Genomic DNA, 17,677 nt, shown 5'->3' with positions numbered 1-17,677 from the left:
AGAGTTGCCCCCACTGAGGTGAGAGTGGCATCCCAGATGGGTGCTGGTTCATGTCCCAGCTGCTTCGCTTTCAACCCAGCTTCCTGCTAATACACTCGGGCAATTAGAAGATGACCCAAGTCCTTGGATCCCGGTATCCATGTGAGAGACCCAGATGAGCTCCTGACTCCTGGCTTGTCCTGGCCTAGCCCCAAGGAGTAACCTGGAAGATCTGTTTCTCCCTGTTTCAGTAGCTCTACTTTCTAAACAAATAAATAAGGTCCAGCTCAATGGCTCAACTAATTCTTCACCAAGTGCCGGGATCCCATATGGCGCCGGTTCGAGTTCCAGCTGCCCTACTTCCCATCCAGCTCCCAGCAGAGGATGGCCCAATGCCTAGGGATCCTGCACCCATGTGGGACATAAGGAACACGCTCCTCACTCATGGCTTCTGATTGGTTCAGCTCTGGCTGTTGTGACCACTTGGGGAGTGGATGAAAGATCTTTCTGTAAATCTGACTTTCCAATTAAAAAAAAACCAACCAAGTCTTTAAATCATATAAAAAAGAACAGGGGTTTACCCTCCTACCTTGGGTGTCAGGACAGGGCCTCTGGGTGGGTGACAGCGGCTGGGCAGGAGAGTCGGGGGAGCTGGAAGGTTGTGGTTAACCACGCCTTCTGGTGCTTCCTGGAAAATCCACCGTCTGGGGTGGGGGCCTTCAGCCTGCAGCTGGCACGTGGAAGTTCCTGGGGTTGCTGCTGGAGGTGGCTCGTGCCACCCTGCGAGAGCCAGCCTGCTCCTCCAGCTCCCAGCTTTGGCCCAAAGGGCGAGGGGGGCAGTGCTTGCGGTGGGGAGAGCCAGTAGATGGAAACTCTCAAAAAACATCAGTCTTAAAAAAATATCTGAAGATTTTGTTAAGGAAACAGGGTCACCAAGGTCTGGGGAGCGGCGGGCAGGGAGATTTCCATTCTTCCTGGTAACCTCCCCACCACCTGCAGATCCTACTAAGCCTAGTTAATTCCTGCTCAAGGCAGGCACCTCTTCTTCCAAGAAGCCTTCAGGTTCTGCCAGTTTGTAGTTTATTAACAAAGAGGCTCTGTGTCAAAGTGATACACTAAGATCAGTAAGCTTGGTGTGTGTGCCTGTCTAGAAGGGGGCCAACTGCTTACTTTTTTCTGAGACTGTAAGATACATTGTTACTGCCCAAGTCCCTGGTATTGTGCGGAAGCGCGGTGCGGGCGGGAGACACCCGGGGTCTGGGAGCACCTTGAGAGTCAAACGGGAAGCTCGGTCCCTTCCCGCCGCCGCGTGCTCCTAGGCCTCCCATACCGGCTCATTCTTCCATGGGCCAGGGCCTAGGGTCCGCCCCTGCCTGGCACCCAGCCAGGCCCAGAACAGGTGTTAGAAAGTGTGGGGTGAACAGGTGCTGCTGAGATTTCTGGGGAGACACTTGGAAAGCAAGCTGGAGCCAGCAGATGGGGGCAGAGCTCTGACCAGGGAAACCCCGGGGCCTGCGGTGCACGTGGGGCCTGGGAGCCCGAGGCCTCTCCCGCTCACAAGGCTGAAACCAGCCAATGAAATGGTGGCGGCGCTCTGCCCTGGACACTGAGCAGCTACCACGTGGAGTCACAGTTCGTCAAGGCCATCTGTCCAGCCACAGTCCAGGACACGGCCGCCTGCCTCCCTTGGCGCTGGCCAGCTTCCACCCCCAGAGCTGGCGCCTGGCAGCCTCACCCCCACGAAGGCAGAAGCCTAGGGCCTGGCACCTGCCGGGTTTAGCTGGTGGACAACTGACCCCAGGCAAGCCACGCCCTCCCAGGATGTGTTCTTTGCAAGTGGGTCACCTCGCAGCCCCTTAATTGACTGAATTGTTCCCCTTTTCAGGACTGGCCTGGCAAGGGGAAGGGGGTGGGGTGCCTTCGGGGCGGGTGGGTGGGTGTGAAGAGGCTGCGGCAAAGGTTAGTGCACATTTTTGGTTGCCACTTCCGAATCTCCCAGAATTTTTTGCATTTTCTGTCTACTTAATAACAATCATAAAATGCAAGGCAGTTTTTTTTTTAGGATATCTAATTTTTTTCTTAAAATGCCATCTTTATGCTGCCCACGCGAGCCATCCTAGGACGTGGCGACGAGGGGGCGCATTCCCCGAAGGCGGTCTGGGGCGCGGGGCCCAGGTCAGCCCCTCGGTGCCCCAGTCCTGCAGCCCCCGCGCCCCGCTGCCCCGGCCTGCAGCCCTCGTCCCCTGAGCCCCGCTGCGTCCCCTGCGCCCCCATGCCCCGCTGCCCCGGGCCTGCAGCCCCGCGCCCCGCTGCGTCCCCTGCGCCCCCCACGCCCCGTTGCCCCGGCCCGCGTCCCCTGCGCCCCCGGAGCGCGCGCCCGTGCCCCTCACGCCGCGCTGCCCCCGGCCTGCAGCCCTCGTCCCCTGAGCCCCGCTGCGTCCCCCGCGGCCCCCACGCCCCGCTGCCCCAGCCTGCAGCCCGCGCCCCGCTGCGTCCCCTGCGCCCCCCACGCCGCGCTGCCCCCGGCCTGCAGCCCTCGTCCCCTGAGCCCCGCTGCGTCCCCTGCGCCCCCCACGCCGCGCTGCCCCGGCCTGCAGCCCGCGCCCCGCTGCGTCCCCTGCGCCCCCCACGCCGCGCTGCCCCCGGCCTGCAGCCCTCGTCCCCTGAGCCCCGCTGCGTCCCCTGTGCCCCCATGCCCCGCTGCCCCGGGCCTGCAGCCCCACACCCCGCTGCGTCCCCCGCGGCCCCCACGCCCCGCTGCCCCAGCCTGCAGCCCGCGCCCCGCTGCGTCCCCTGCGCCCCCCACGCCGCGCTGCCCCCGGCCTGCAGCCCTCGTCCTCTGAGCCCCGCTGCGTCCCCTGCGCCCCCCACGCCGCGCTGCCCCGGCCTGCAGCCCGCGCCCCGCTGCCTCCCCTGCGCCCCCGGAGCGCGCCCGGGCCCGGCGCGGGGCGGGGCCGGTGTGATGTAATCCCGGCGCCCGGGCGGAAGGATATGGAGCGCGGGCCTGGTTGGCGGGGCGCTGAGGCCAGTTGCCGGGTAACGGAGCGGAGCGGCTGCGGCGCGCCGCCTCCCGCCCTCCGCCGAGTGGCGCCGGGGCCGCCGCTCGTACGTCAGGCGCAGGCCAGGGCCGCCCGGCGTCGGCAGCGCCCGCAGCCCCTCGGAGCGAGAGGAGAGGCGCCGCCGCCGGCCGCCGGGGCAGGTACGGCGGGGGCGCGCAGGGAGGGCCGGCTGAGGGGGCGCCGGCGGCCTGCGGGGCTCGGGGCCGGGCGCCCGCGCTCGCTCGCGGCCAGTGGGCGATGAGTCCGCACAATGGGCCGGCCCGTCCCCCGGGCCGGTGCGGCGGCGGCGGCGGCGGGGGAGGATGCGAGGCGGCGGGTGTGCGCGCTGCCGGGGGCGGGGGGCTGCTCTGCGGCGCGGGGCCGGGCGCGGGGAGGGGGCCCCGCTCGCGTCCCCGGCGTCCCGCTCCCCCTCCCCTGCAGCATTGTCCTTTCGGGGCCCCGGGCGGGGAGAAGCGCGGGGCGGGGGAGGCGGCTGAGCGGCGGCCGCGCGGGCCTATGGCGCGGGGCGCGGCGCGCGCGGGGCGGGGCCGGTGCGGCGCAAGGTTTGGCGAAGGTTACCGGGCGAATGCAGAAGTGACAGGGCCCCGAAGTCGCAGGCGTGCCACCCCGAACGCCCTGCTGGCTCGCCGCGGGCCGGACCCGAGGACGCGCGTCTGCGACCCGCCTCCCGGCCGGAGCGCCCCCAGGCTTGCTTGTGCCAGAGCTTCTGGTCGGCCCTTAGAGTCGGGGCCGCGCGGGTGACGGGTCTGCCAAGCTCTGGCGGACACCCTCTTCCCTCTCCTCCCCCTCACCGTGCGCGCCCACCCCCGGACCGTGGCAGAAAGAAATCAGTTTTGGGGTTCTTCTTTGCCGCCCTTTTCGGCTCTCGTCCTCTGTAAGCGAGCTATTTAAAGACTTAACCCTGGGGGTGGGGAGGGTGGGGATGCGGCGGGCAGGGGCTGCACGGGGTCGGGGTGCAGTTCGCTGTTGGAAGTGCGAAGTGGGATTCTTGCCGGCATTCACCTGGCTGGTTTGGGCTCATCGCGCAGGTGCGCAAGAATGGGCTTCACATGCCAGGGGCTTTGCGTGTATAGAAAAAGGATGTTGGCAGGTGAGTGGGGGGCGAGCGGTTTGGATTACAGGCGATGCTGCGGGTGGAATCCTTGAGCTAGATCTTGGCTGTGTGCTAGGAGACCGGCTCTGGGACAATTGGACTGATTCGAATCCCAAGTCCTCTGCGTGCTGAAGGTCAAATATGATTCTGGGCTGAACCATTCCTAACTAGGTCTGGGGACCCACAGGCGTGCCTTCGCATACCTCCGGAAGCACCGTGCGAGCAGCGCTGTCTGTCCAGCCCCTGTCGCCACCCATGCTGGCTAATGCCGTTTTAATCCTTCGGAAAGTCGTTTGTGGCTTCAGTATTGGGTTTCAGGGGATTTTTGTAAGCACATGTCGCCCACGAAATGCCGGCTGTATCCCTCACGGGTTGTTGGGAAGGGGGATGTTACTGTGAGATTTTACTCAGCCTCGTGGCTTGGAGGGGCTGGGGGTGGTCTGGAGCAGCAGCAGGGCCGTCTGCTGTGGCCTCCGTGGGTGCCACAGGGGTGATAGCTGGTTTGCGAGCACTGGCTGGCGTGAGGTGAGTGTGCAGCACTTGCATGGTGGTTCCCGTGCCCACCTGGTGGCTGCCAGGGCTTTGCCGCTGCCCTGATAGCCCTTGCTTGGAGCAGTTGGTGACCACTGAGCCGGTTTCTCATCTGCAGAATGGGACAGTTGATGACACCCATTTCCCAGGATGGTGATGGTCTCACGGGACCCTTCACATGTGGGGTGAGGGTTGTTGCCCCGGGAGCCACAGCTGGCTCCACTGCGAGCTCCCTGCATGCTCTTCAGCTTCTCCCCGCTCCCTCCTGCTGCCAGCCTCCGGCTCAGCAGGCGCCCCAGACGGCCTTGCCCGAGACACCGGAGTTGACACTTGCAGCCTCGCCGTCTGGCTCTGGTCCTCTCTGTGCCTGTTCCCACGCAGGCCAGCTCCGTGAGGCCTCACGCGTCCTTGACGGTGCCAAGCCACTCCAGCTCTTCGCGGGATAGTCTCCTTAGTGGAAATGCCCTGCCTCACTTGCGCTCCAGGTTTTAAAAGCTTGCCTCAGATGTTATGTCCCCTGCAGTGCTTTGGGCCAGGCCACAGTCAGGAGCCAGGAACTCCATGTGGGCTCCTGGGAGGTAGCAGATGCACCAGCTTCCCGCGTGCATGAACAGGAAGCTGGATTGGAAGTGCAGCAGCCCGGGCTCAAGCCAGCACTCTGCCGTGGGATGCTTAACCCGCAATGCCACACCCCTGCGCTTGAAGTTCTGAAGATTTACCTAATTATTTGAAAGGCAGAGTTATATAAGGAGAGGGAGGGAGTGACGGAGAGAGCAAGATCTTTTATGCACTGGTTCACTCCTCAGACAGCTGCAGTGGCTGGGGCTGGGCCAGCCCGAAGCTGGGAGCTCCTTCTGAGTCTCCCATGTGGGTGCAGTGACCCATACACCTGGGTGTGTTGGGGAGCTGGCATCATGGTTAGTGACTTGACTGGCTATGCCAGAGTGCTCGTCCCTCTTTGAAATGTTTCTGAGAACAAATATCAGGGTACCTACCACAGCATTGAAAACTCGGGTTCACTGCATCGAGATGAATCCTGTTTAGAGTATTCCTATAGGTTATGCTGGCTTCTCACGGGCTCAGTAGCAAGAGTCTGAGTGTGGGTCCAGCCCCTGCACCAGCTCGCTGCCTTGTGTCTCGGGCAGGAGCAGGTTTGAAGGTACCGTCATGCCCTGCCCGTTAGCTCACCTGCCTTTGTGTAAACCTGTGTTATGGAGGTGGACTGTGGCTACAGTCCTGTGGTTGGGCAGGGGTGCTGGGTGTTTACCCTCAGGCCGGGCTTTGTGTGCAGGGGGAATTGGAAAGAGGGAGGAAGGAGGTGTCTCGCTTCTCTGCACGTCGCCCCCCTCCTTACCCAAGCTGGAGAACTTTCGAGAAGCCTGCCTTTTATAAGCTTCATTTATTTCCCAATTCAAAGTTACATAGAAAGAGAATGGCCTGTCTGCTGGTTTGCCCCCAGATGAGGCCCCAGACCACGTGCTGGGAACTTCATCTGGGTCTGAACCATGGCCATCTTCAGCCATTAGTAAGGAGCCGAATCAGAAGTGGGACAGCCGGGACAGGAGCCAGCATCCACCGGGGACCCTGCCCTTTCAGCCTGGCTTGACCTGCACATCACAGTGCTGCTGCTTTTCTTGTCAGCCAGAGCTTCCGAAATTTGCCTCCGTCAAGCTTTTCATTTGTGGTGGTCCTGCTCTCGTCGCTTCTCCCCTTCCTTCTGTCTTGGCTGGTTCTGTTGCCTGGGTTATTTAATATGGAAGCCACATCATGCTGTCTTCCTTGCCCAGCCCGTTTGCACTGTGGGCCCCTTCCTGCGCCCTTGGGGGCTGTGACAGCTCTATGGGTGACGCTGGAGGTGTGATGCCAAGAGGCTTTGGCCTTGCTGACTCCTCTGCTCCCGTCAGAGGGGGAGGAAAGTCATTAGTCCAGAGGGTCAGACAATCATTCACTCTACCCTCTGCACTCATCTTCCACCCAGTGTCTTCTCGTCCCCTCATATCTAGGCAGGAGAGCTTTGGCTAGTTCTCCAATTGTCTGTCCGGTTCCTTTAGTCTGGAATGTTCTTTTCACCTTTTTCTTCGTTATCAGAATTGTGGAGACTTGGTTAAAATGCTGCTGTTTTTTCTACCCTGTTTTTCAGACTCAACTGTACATTCTTGTTGTCAGTGCCTGCCTGATGTGTGTGTGTGTATGTGTGTGTGTGTGTGAGAGAGAGAGAGAGAGAGAGAGAGAGAGAGAGAGAGAGAGGTTTTAGTTTATGTTAACTCTACATGTAGGTCTTTCCTGGATTATGAAGTGCTGGGAGAAAAGAGAAGGAGATGGCTAGGGGTGGGGTTATGCTGTCGAGACCCTCTAGCGTGTGAGGTGGGATTTTGCACAGCTCTCATTTTCTGAACATTAGCTGGGCGTCCCTTTGCAATCTCTGACTTCAGCGCAGGGGAGCAGGGAGGGGGCAGCTGCATGGGAGACCTGGGTGGGCCCCCACCCAGGCAATGGGTGCTCGGTGTGTGGCTTGAAGGGCTGGATCAGCTGCCTGATGGGTGCGTGCCCCTTGCCACCTGCTCACAGGGCTGCGTCTGGGGCGTGTGGGTCAAGGCGTCGGCTGCACTCAGGTTCTCAGTGAGTCGGAGGGGCCTTTTGCGGGGTAGTGCTGAGTTACTCGTGCAAACCCCTGCAGCTGAGTGGGTTAAAGGCGAGACGACTGGAGCCAGCAGAGCAGTCATGCACCATGTCGTCGTTCACGTGGGAGAGTTCCCCACACACCCAGGCTTTCCCCTCGCCCTGGGGCTTGTGGCAGTCTCGGCCCGGCTGCGTAGTGACTAGGTAGGTGAGGAACCAGCAACTTGTACACTTTTAATTACCAGATGCAAATTTGTGTGCATCACTGCTCAAGTAAGTCCTCAACAGGGCGGCTGGTTCTGAAATGCGGAGTCCCCGGGTTTGCCAGGGTGACTCTGCCTGTTTAACTTACATGGGTTGGTTAAGTCTTTTCATCTAGAAATATATGTTTTCCTAAACTCTTGAAATCTGGTCCCCAAATGTGGGCATAGCAGGACTACTGTAGTGGGTGAACATGCTAACACAGCTGGCATCTTTATTGGAAATCAAAGGGATATGACAGGGGAAATATGCAGGAGTCTGTGAATGTGTGTGTTGATGGTGAATGACATCCGTGAACAGACGCGTGGGGTGGTGAATGAATGAGATGAGAATACAGGTGTATGTGTGGATGAGGCCTGAACACAGGCTGTGTGTGTGTGTGTTTGTGAGGTCAGTCAACACAGATGGATGTGTGAATGAAGGAGGATGTAGAGATTAGGTCTGTGAACACAGCCCTGTGCTTGCATATGCATGAGGCCTGTGAATACAGGCACCTGTGGGCTCTGTGAGCACAGGTGTGAGTGTGTGAGTGAGTGCTTCTGGAGTGCCCACAGGTGTGAGTGTGTGAGTGAGTGCTTCTGGAGTGCCCACAGGTGTGAGTGTGTGAGTGAGTGCTTCTGGAGTGCCCACAGGTGTGCACACTGTGTGTGAGTGTGAGTGCTCCTGGAGTACCCACAGGTGTGCACACTGTGTGTGTGTGTGTGAGTGCTCCTGGAGTGCACACAGGTGTGCACAGTGTGTGTGTGTGAGTGTGAGTGTGAGTGCTCCTGGAGTGCCCACAGGTGTGCACAGTGTGTGTGTGTGTGTGAGTGCTCCTGGAGTACCCACAGGTGTGCACACTGTGTGAGTGTGTGTGTGAGTGCTCCTGGAGTACCCACAGGTGTGCACACTGTGTGTGAGTGTGAGTGCTCCTGGAGTGCCCACAGGTGTGCACAGTGTGTGTGTGAATGTGAGTGCTCCTGGAGTACCCACAGGTGTGCACAGTGTGTGTGAGTGTGAGTGCTCCTGGAGTGCCCACAGGTGTACACAGTGTGTGAGTGTGAGTGCTCCTGGAGTGCCCACAGGTGTGCACAGTGTGTGTGAATGTGAGTGCTCCTGGAGTGCCCACAGGTGTGCACACTGTGTGAGTGTGAGTGCTCCTGGAGTGCCCACAGGTGTGCACAGTGTGAGTGTGAGTGCTCCTGGAGTGCCCACAGGTGTGCACAGTGTGAGTGTGAGTGCTCCTGGAGTACCCACAGGTGTGCACAGTGTGTGTGTGTGAGTGTGAGTGTGAGTGCTCCTGGAGTGCCCACAGGTGTGCACAGTGTGTGTGTGTGTGAGTGCTCCTGGAGTACCCACAGGTGTGCACAGTGTGTGTGTGTGAGTGTGAGTGCTCCTGGAGTACCCACAGGTGTGCACACTGTGTGTGAGTGTGTGTGTGAGTGCTCCTGGAGTACCCACAGGTATGCACACTGTGTGTGTGTGAGTGTGAGTGCTCCTGGAGTACCCACAGGTGTGCATACTCTGAGTGTGAGTGCTCCTGGAGTGCCCACAGGTGTGCACAGTGTGTGTGTGTGTGAGTGTGAGTGCTCCTGGAGTACCCACAGGTGTGCATACTCTGTGAGTGTGAGTGCTCCTGGAGTACCCACAGGTGTACACTGTGTGAGTGTGTGTGTGAGTGCTCCTGGAGTACCCACAGGTGTGCATACTCTGAGTGTGAGTGCTCCTGGAGTGCCCACAGGTGTGCACAGTGTGTGTGTGAATGTGAGTGCTCCTGGAGAGCCCACAGGTGTGCACAGTGTGTGTGTGTGAGTGTGAGTGCTCCTGGAGTGCCCACAGGTGTGCACAGTGTGTGTGTGAATGTGAGTGCTCCTGGAGTGCCCACAGGTGTGCACAGTGTGTGTGTGTGAGTGTGAGTGCTCCTGGAGTGCCCACAGGTGTGCACAGTGTGTGTGTGAATGTGAGTGCTCCTGGAGTACCCACAGGTGTGCACAGTGTGTGTGTGTGAGTGTGAGTGCTCCTGGAATACCCACAGGTGTGCACAGTGTGTGTGTGTGCGTGCTCCTGGAGTGCCCACAGGTGTGCACAGTGTGTGAGTGTGAGTGTGAGTGCTCCTGGAGTACCCACAGGTGTGCACAGTGTGTGTGTGTGAGTGTGAGTGCTCCTGGAATACCCACAGGTGTGCACAGTGTGTGTGTGAGTGCTCCTGGAGTGCCCACAGGTGTGCACAGTGTGTGTGTGTGAGTGTGAGTGCTCCTGGAGTACCCACAGGTTTGCACAGTGTGTGTGTGAGCGCTCCTGGAGTACCCACAGATCTTGCTATCCATGAACACTCCTATTGTAATCTTTCAGGAAGTTTCTGATTTTTAGAAACTGTAAAGTTGAATTTGTATATTTTGTGTTGTTTACTAAAACAATTTAAATGCAATTGGGTATTATAAAGCAAATTTTTGATAATGTGCAGACTAAGGAAGTCTGAAAGTGTGTAAGTTATAATATGAAGTTTTCTTTATTCTCTTCCTGTCTTGTACTCATTTTACTCGGGAGAAACCCGTTGATGGCTTCTCTGTTACACCACAGAGATTGGCTTGAGAGTGTAGAAGTGGGTCGTGGTAGTGTTTTGTGTTGGGGTTTGGACACACACTGAATGTTGGAGTGCTTCTCTTGTCTGCCACACACATCTGCTGCTAGAAATGGGACTACTATCCTGACGCTCGTAGTTGGGCCGGGTTGTGGAGTAGGGGGTATAGCCGTCACTGTGGCAGTGGTGTTCCGTACAGATGTCTGTCCCTGTCCTCGGCTTCCCTGTGTCTGCGCCTGGGGCACAGTGGTGGGGGCCCTGCCACCCAGTGGTAAGCTCCGGTATTAGCCCGCGGCTCCCATGGCCACTGCAGCCATTTTGGGAGTGAACTAGGGTTTGGAAGACGACCTTCTCTCTCTAACTACCTTCCAAATGAATAAAATATTTTTTGAAAATTGTCAACATATATTTAACTAATTGATGGCATAGTTTTTACCTTTTTGTCACTGTGATGTAACTGCCACAGTGCACGTTCTTATGTGTGCACAGCGTCCCTAGACAGTCCATGGGCAATTGTTATATAACTATTACTGAGCTACCACTTGTTCTTGCACTGAGATGACATTACCTGTTACAGTGTGAAGCACTGCGTTTAAAACTGTGTAGATTTTACATATTTGATCAGAATGCGAAGAGTCCAGGGCTGGAGGAAAGTGGGTGAGACCATTGTTTTCACATTCTTTTCTCCTCCCTGTGTCTGGGGGAGGGGAGAGATAAGGGGAAAAACCACCCCCCAGTCTCCCACCCATCCCAGGGTCCCCGATGTGGGGCATGCTCCGAGGGTCCTGCTCAAGTGGTTTAATAGTTCAGTAGTTCTGTATTGCTGCCGATCTTGCCACTGCAATCACAATGAAATCTGTTTAGACTGCACTGGCTGACATAGTCCACCTTAGAGTCTCCATTTGCCAGGCATTCACTGCCAACTCTTGGCTAGGGTAGTTGATCAATTTATTTTGTCCTCTGTTGTGGTGTCAGGTGTCCTCTGCAGGCTCCAGTGTACTGCCATATGCTCCATGTGCACCTGGATGTGCTGTCCACTGCTCCATCTGAGCCGCTGAGGACGCTCAGCTTTGACATATGCACTCCACAATCAGACTGTGGAACCTGCAGTGTTCTCCATGGCTGGAATTCTGAGTCCAGCGGTTCAGTTGAGGGGATTCCCAAAGAAACTTCATCTGGGGTGATCCAGACCTGCTCCTTGTGTGTGCTGACCAACACAGGGTCCAGCACAGTCCGTCGCCCGAGTCAGCCTACGTGCAGACTGGTAGTTGCAATTGCAGGGTCTGTTGTCTCCAGCCCTGTCTTCTGCACATTTAATGGGTGTTACGGTCCAGCTCGATTCTTCCCACCACATGCTCGACCCCCCTCGCAAACCAGTGGGAGTTGTAGTCTAGTTGGAGCGACCCACGATAACCCCCACCAGGCCTGGCCCTGCCCTTGTTCCCATGTTTGCCAGTATGCACAGCAGACTGGTCCGTTCTGTCCCACCTCCCATTCAGCTCTCATACGTGTCAATGGGCATTGAAGCCTAGTTCAGCCCAACCAGTCTCACTATCCAGACCACACGCATGCCTTGGGTGCCACTCTCTGTCTAGCCATGCCTATCCCACTCTCTGTCTAGCCATGCCTATCCCAGTCCTGGTTCTCATGCTCACCAGTGGGAATGGCAACCCAGAAGGGAGGTGCCAACTGTTTCCCTAATGGGACCACTCCCGCTCCTGGATCTTGCACTCTCCAGGTGGTTCTGCAGTTTAGCTCAACAGAGTTTGCCTCCATGCCAGCATCTGCTAGCTGATGCTGCAGCAAAGCCCAAACCACCCTTACCCCCCTCTGGCTTATGCATGTACCAGTAGGTACAGTCCACCCAGCCTGGCTTGTCCCTGATCCAGCTTACCTGCAGGCCAACAGGTGTTGTAGCCCTGTCTGAACTGGTCTGCTCCAAATCCCAGCTGTCACGCTCACCAGTGGGAATAGTGGGCCCAGCAGGGGGGCTCCCTGCAGCCCCACTACTGGATTCGCCTGCTCTCCCCTGGCCTCACGTATACTGGTTGGGCACTGTGGCCCAGTCTGGCTTGGCCTGCCTCACCTTGGCATTTTCTAGTGGGTGTGTAGCCTGGTCCTGCACTGCCCCCAATTCCAGCTCACGCTGGTGGGGACTACAGCCCAGCCAGCCCTGCCAGACCCCAGTCCCAGCCCTAATGTGAACTGGCTGATATTGCAGCCTTACCTGGCATGACCCACACAGCATTCTGGCTCTCAGATTTGCCAGCAGGTGATATGAACTGTCCCAGCCTGGCTTGCCCCAGACCTGAGCCAAAGGTAAGCCCGTGGGAACCGTAACCTGGTCTGGTCTGGACTGTTCCTTTTCTTGCATTTACCTGCAGGGACTGTGTTCTGACAGAGGAGTTCCCCAGGCTCCTCCGTCAGAACCTTTCCCAATGCGAGATCTCACACTCACTGGTGGGTCCGTGGGCCATCCCTATTTAATCCACCTCCTGTCCTGCAGGAACAGTGGCCTTCCCTGACTGGCTCTCATCCATTCTGATTCTTACTGTTGGGTGCTGCATCTCAGCCAAGCCAGGTCTGCACCCAGACATAGCTCACACATGGCACAGCAGGGGCGGAGACCCCGATCAACCCATCCTACACCCACTATGGTTCTGATGAGCACCAGTGGAGTCTAGTCCAGTCTGGCATACCCCGGACCCAGTTCACACCCATGCCAAGGGAGACTGCAGCCATGTCTAGACCAGACCACAGCCCCCACTCCGGCCCCTGCATTCACCAGTGGGACCCACAACCCAGCCAGGGTGTCCCCTTTGCTCTCCAGCCAGGCCTGATCCCAGGCACAGATATCGCATATGCCAGTGGTTGCTCTGACCCAGCTTGGCATAGTCCTTCACCTGTCTTGGCCTTTGCCTTCAGCTGTTGCAGCCTGGCCTGACCCGGCTTGGCCCCAGTCCAAACTGGTGGTTGCTGCTATCTGACCCTGCTCAGTCTGCTCCCGTCTCTGGCTCGTGCAGACCAGTAAGTATGGCAGCCTCGGCTGGCATGACCTACACTCCATCCTGGTTTCTGCACTTTCTTGTGGGCTATCATTTGCTCGGGCCGCCTGGTCTGCCGCCTTCCAAAACCAACTCACACACTAGCTGATAGATGGAGCTATCCTGCCCAGCCTGCCCAACACCCAGGCCTGGACCACGTGCTCATCAGCAGGAGCTGGGACCCACTAGGGGAGTTTCCCAGGTTCCTCCACGCAGGCCACTTGCAGACCCAGATCTTACACATGCCAGTGGGTGCGTGGCCCTTACCTGGCATGGCCTGCCCCATCCGTCCCGGTCTTTGTATACGCTGGTGTTGCCTAGCCAGGGTGTCCCACACCCTGTTTTAGGGTGCTCATGTGGGTGCTGCAGCCTGGATCTGCCCCGCTTGTTCCCAGCCCCAGTACTGTGAGCATTGGTGAGTTTCATGGTCATGTCTAGCTCAGCCCATCACCATCCCAACTCTCAAGCTAACCAGCAGGACTTGTAGTTCCATAGGGTTGGGCCCATGTATCCTCCACAGAATCCATCCCTGGACCTGGTTCTCTTTCGTGCTGGTTGGTGTCATGGCCTAGTCTAATGTGACCCATCCCCTGATCCGACACTCACTGTCTGGTTCTGGGATCTAACCCTGCCAGACAGGCCACTAGCCATGTTCCATGCTAACAAGCCCAACCCAGGACTCCCATGTGGGCTGGTGCATCAGTTTGACCCATAAAAATCTTCAGGTCTCTCCCCTCCAAACCACCAGGCCTCAGTTCCATCGCTTACCTGCAAGTACAGTGGCCCTGCCATTGGGTGTCCTAGAGGGTTCATTTCTTACCTACACATACAGTGGCCTTATCCGTGGCTGTTCCTAGGCAATAATTCCCTATCCTCAAGACCCCAGAGCTCGCTGCTGGGTGGCCAGCAGGTACAGCCTGGCGCTGTTGGCATTGTGACTGCCCACAAGCCCAGCATCCTCTCCCCGCTAACAGCGATGGATGGGGAGCTGTGATCCCCAGCAGGAAGCCTGGCCCAGCACGGGTTCCCCCAGCCACAGCCACAAGGGGGATCCAGACACCTGCGCTGAGGCTCAGCCTTGCTGGAAAGCTTGGCATTGTGATTGTGTGGATTAAGGTGCTCCTGCCACAGTGCTGCACCTCTTCCCATCTAGCTTCCTGCTGGACGGGAAGCAGGGCAGCTGGAACATGAACTGACACCATGGGGACCCTGGCGCTGGTAAGGTGAGGGCTTAGCTAGTGAGTATCACTCCAGACCCAAATAAATACTTTTAAAGATAAATTTATTTTTATCTGAATGGCTGATTTACAGAGGAGGTGAAACGGAGACAGAGCTCTTCCCCTACTGGTTCACTCCCCAGAGGGCTGCCTGATTGAAGCTGGGCCGATCTGAAGCCAGGAGTCCGGAGATGCTTACGGGTCTCCCATGTGGGCTCAGGGGCCCAGGGACTTGAGCTGTTCTCTACTGTCTTGCCAACCATTAACGGGGAAGTAGATTAGCAGTGCAGCAGCTGGGACAGGACCTGGGAACAGAAACCGGGATCCCGTCTGGCGTGCAGAGGATTAGGCTGGTAGGCCACCAAGTTGCTTCCCCAAACTGTTATTTTGAAAGGTAGAGTTACTGTGACACAGAGGGGGTGAGGGGGCAGATCTTAGCACCTGCTGGTTCACTTCCCAAACGGTCACCATGCTGGAATTCCTGGTCTCCTACTTGGGTGCAGGGGTCTGGACACGTGGGGCATTTTCTGCTGCCTCCCACGTGCGTTGGAGGAGATGGATGGGAAGTGGAGTTGAACAGGTGCTCATGGGATGCCAGAACCACAGTCAGTACCTTAACCCCTATGACACCTGCTAGTCACAATTTAAGTGCAAATTGAGTATGTTTATATTATTGTGTTAGACATTTTAAATGTGTGTATAAATAGCATATCATACTTTAATTTTTTTCCTAAAGATTTATTTATTTTTATTGGAAAGGCAGATTTACAGAGAGGAGAGACAGAGAAAGATCTTCCATCCTTGTTTCACTCCCCATGTGACCACAACAACTGATGCTGAGCCAGTCTGAAGCCAGGAGTTTGTTCTGGGTCTCCCACATGGGTACAGGGTCAGCAGGCGTTGGGCCGTCCTCTACCGCTTTCCCAGCTATGGTTAGGGAGCTGGGTGGGAAGTGGAGCAGCCATGGAGGAGCAGCGAAATGAGCCACTGTGCCAGGCCCTGGACTGGCCAGTCTTACAAATACAGGAGTGAGTCTCCAGGTAGACTCCTGACTAGATTGCCTGAGATTGATTTGAAAACCAAGGAGGGGACAGGTCTTTTCCTAGACTCATTCACCCCATGAAGCAGTGCCACCAGGCCCAGCTTCTCTGACGCTCGCCTCAACCTGTGTCCTCGTGCAGCTGACGTGGCACGGACCCCTCTGTTCCCACTGTCCCTCCCTTGGCCGCGCCCTCACTCCTGTCTGGCTCTCCAGCCTCCAGAGCACGTGAAGGTGAGCAGCATGCACGCGTCGTTATGCTGCTGGTAGCCGTGCTGGCTTCATTTCTGGAATTCTGTGCAGATGGCTTCTCTCTGCCCACCTTCCTCGCCGTGAGCTTCCCTGTAACGGTCAAGGGCGGCTCCGGGCTGCCGTCTGTCCTCTTCCACAGCAGCAGGACAGCAGCCCTCTTGGTCTGGAGTCCTCTCCTGCCCACCACTGAGCCCTCTGCCCGACAGTGCATCTTGTCCCTTGAGTCTCCCCTTTCACCAAGAACAGTGCTCTGCATGTGTGGGCACAGGTGTGTCCTGCTCGTGTCCCCCGCTGGAGGGACTGCACTAATGCTGCCCGTCGCGACACACACGCCGAGACCTGCCTGCCTCAGGCCACCCTGAGCAAGCTGGGCAGGAAGGGCTCCCACCTGACCGGGAACACCCAGCTGGGGCTGAGCCCTCCAGCCTGGCCGAAAGCCCCTCAGAAATACAGTAGGATCTAAGACCGCTCCCACCTATTTTCTGTGCTTGTCAGCTGTCACAATTGTAGCAAAGCCTCACTGGTCCCCGTCCTGGCCCCTGGTGAGACTGAGGGACAGCGCATAGGACAGCATGGCATGTCAGCAAGCAGAGGAGACACGCCTGGCTCACAGCCTCTCCCAACAACTTCCTGCCGAGGGCGAGTCCCCGACCGAGCAGGGCAGCTCGGAGATCAGACCTCTTTGGCGGACTCCTCCCGACGCTTCCGCGCAGGTCCCGGACAAAGCGCAAGGGGGAACTGCTCACAAGGAAAGCTCATTTTCTCCTTATCCATTTTTTTTCTTTTTAAAAGTTTTTTCATTTGCAAGGTAGAGTGACAGAGAGAAGGTGAAACAGAGTGATCCTGTAAGGGCTCACTCAGTGATTGCAGAGTCCTGGCGGAAGCTGGGAGCCAGGAACTCCATCTGGCCTCCCGCTGGGTAGCAGGGGCCCACACACCCAGGCCACCTTCCCTTCCACTGTTTTCCAGACACGTCTGCAGGGAGCTGGATGGGAAGAACGGAGCAGCCAGGACTTGAACCTGTGCTCTGAGGCGGCAGGCCAGGGTTGAGGGGGGCGGCTTAGCCCACTGCACCACTACGCGGGCCCCTCTCGTCCCCCACTTTCTACAGCTGCATCTAAGGGTCCTCATCCTTCCACCTGAGTTCCAGCCACCACCAGGTACTCCTACAGAGGCCTTTGTGCAACCGAGTTTGTCAGAGAAAGCACGTTGTCCTCATTTCTGACTTACTGTGGTGAGCTGGGACGTGTGTCACTTAATTTTAAGAAGGAACTCTCCTTTTAGGCAGCTGTCTTAGCTGTCTGAAACTTTAGCTGCACCCCTAAAACAGGGGTGGGAATCTTATTTCTGCCATCATCTGCAAACCATGGGAAAAAATCAGCTTAGGAGTCAGCCTGCTGCTCTTGAGAAGCAGGGAGCCCTGTCGGCCCACAGCTGGCCTGCACTCTGCAGCCTGCCCGTGTGCCTCTGCAGCCTGCCCGCGCGCCTGGTTCCTGCCTGCGTGCCTCGTTCCTGCCCGCGCGCCTCGTTCCTGCTGTGCCCTTGGTGAAGACAGTGATTCTGGGTTTCAGTTTCGTTATCTGTGAAATGGAAGTAACAGTGTCTCTTGTTAGAGTGAAATGAAACCTTGATCCTCACGGAACAGGCTCAGGCAGCAGCTTCTGCAAGACCACCACGCTCCTGGGTGGAGGCAAAGCTGCATCCATGGCCTTAGCAAGCTTCCCCTAGAAGGGCATGTTGCTAATCAGGGAGAATGTAGGAAAGCTGTGAGGGACGTGGTCTCAGGAGACTCAGGTTCCAGCTGCCCCGACCCCGGCTTCCGCCTGACCCCGCCGTTTCAGCTGTTGGGGGAATCAGTCAGATTTGAAAGTCTCAGACTTTCAAACAAAATTTTTTTTTTTTTTTTTGGGAAAAAAAGACAAGCTAGTTTGGGTACAAAAAAAATTGGTGTTGGACATGGTGAGTTTTGGCTGTGCTAAGGCCCCCGAGGTGCAGTGGCAGCCCAGGTGTGTCCCTGGGTCCC

The 17,677-nt window shown here is 57.5% G+C and overlaps 2 protein-coding genes across 3 annotated transcripts in view; both read left to right on the top strand.

The window, feature by feature from the left end:
- The first annotated feature begins 2,251 nt into the window (after positions 1-2,251).
- LOC121146742 (basic proline-rich protein-like) lies at positions 2,252-3,779 on the top strand. Its single transcript, XM_040966311.1, has 2 exons — positions 2,252-2,936; positions 3,025-3,779. The coding sequence occupies exons 1-2, from the start codon at positions 2,252-2,254 to the stop codon at positions 3,777-3,779; spliced, it is 1,440 nt and encodes a 479-aa protein (XP_040822245.1).
- The window catches only part of KIAA0232 (KIAA0232 ortholog), a 68,838-nt gene continuing 54,803 nt past the window's right edge, over positions 3,643-17,677 (top strand). For both annotated transcript variants that reach the window (XM_040966480.1, XM_040966482.1), the window contains exon 1: positions 3,643-3,912. The gene's annotated coding sequence lies outside the window, so the exon portion shown is untranslated. The remainder of the gene's footprint in view (positions 3,913-17,677) is intronic.

The sequence above is a fragment of the Ochotona curzoniae genome, unplaced genomic scaffold, assembly GCF_017591425.1.
Source record: "Ochotona curzoniae isolate NIBS_2020 unplaced genomic scaffold, NIBS_Ocur_1.0 scaffold_4505, whole genome shotgun sequence".
NCBI lineage: Eukaryota > Metazoa > Chordata > Mammalia > Lagomorpha > Ochotonidae > Ochotona > Ochotona curzoniae.
The sequence above is the reverse complement of the archived record's forward strand: the minus strand, read 5'-3'. Positions and strand labels throughout refer to the sequence as shown.

Excerpts from the sequence above, each read along its gene's own strand:
- LOC121146742 (XM_040966311.1), top strand. The coding sequence starts at position 2,252 with ATGCCCCGCTGCCCCGGGCCTGCAGCCCCGCGCCCCGCTGCGTCCCCT. Across the intron at positions 2,937-3,024 it reads CCCGGCGCGGGGCGGGGCCG|CGGAGCGGCTGCGGCGCGCC; the intron begins GTGTGATGTAAT and ends CGGGTAACGGAG.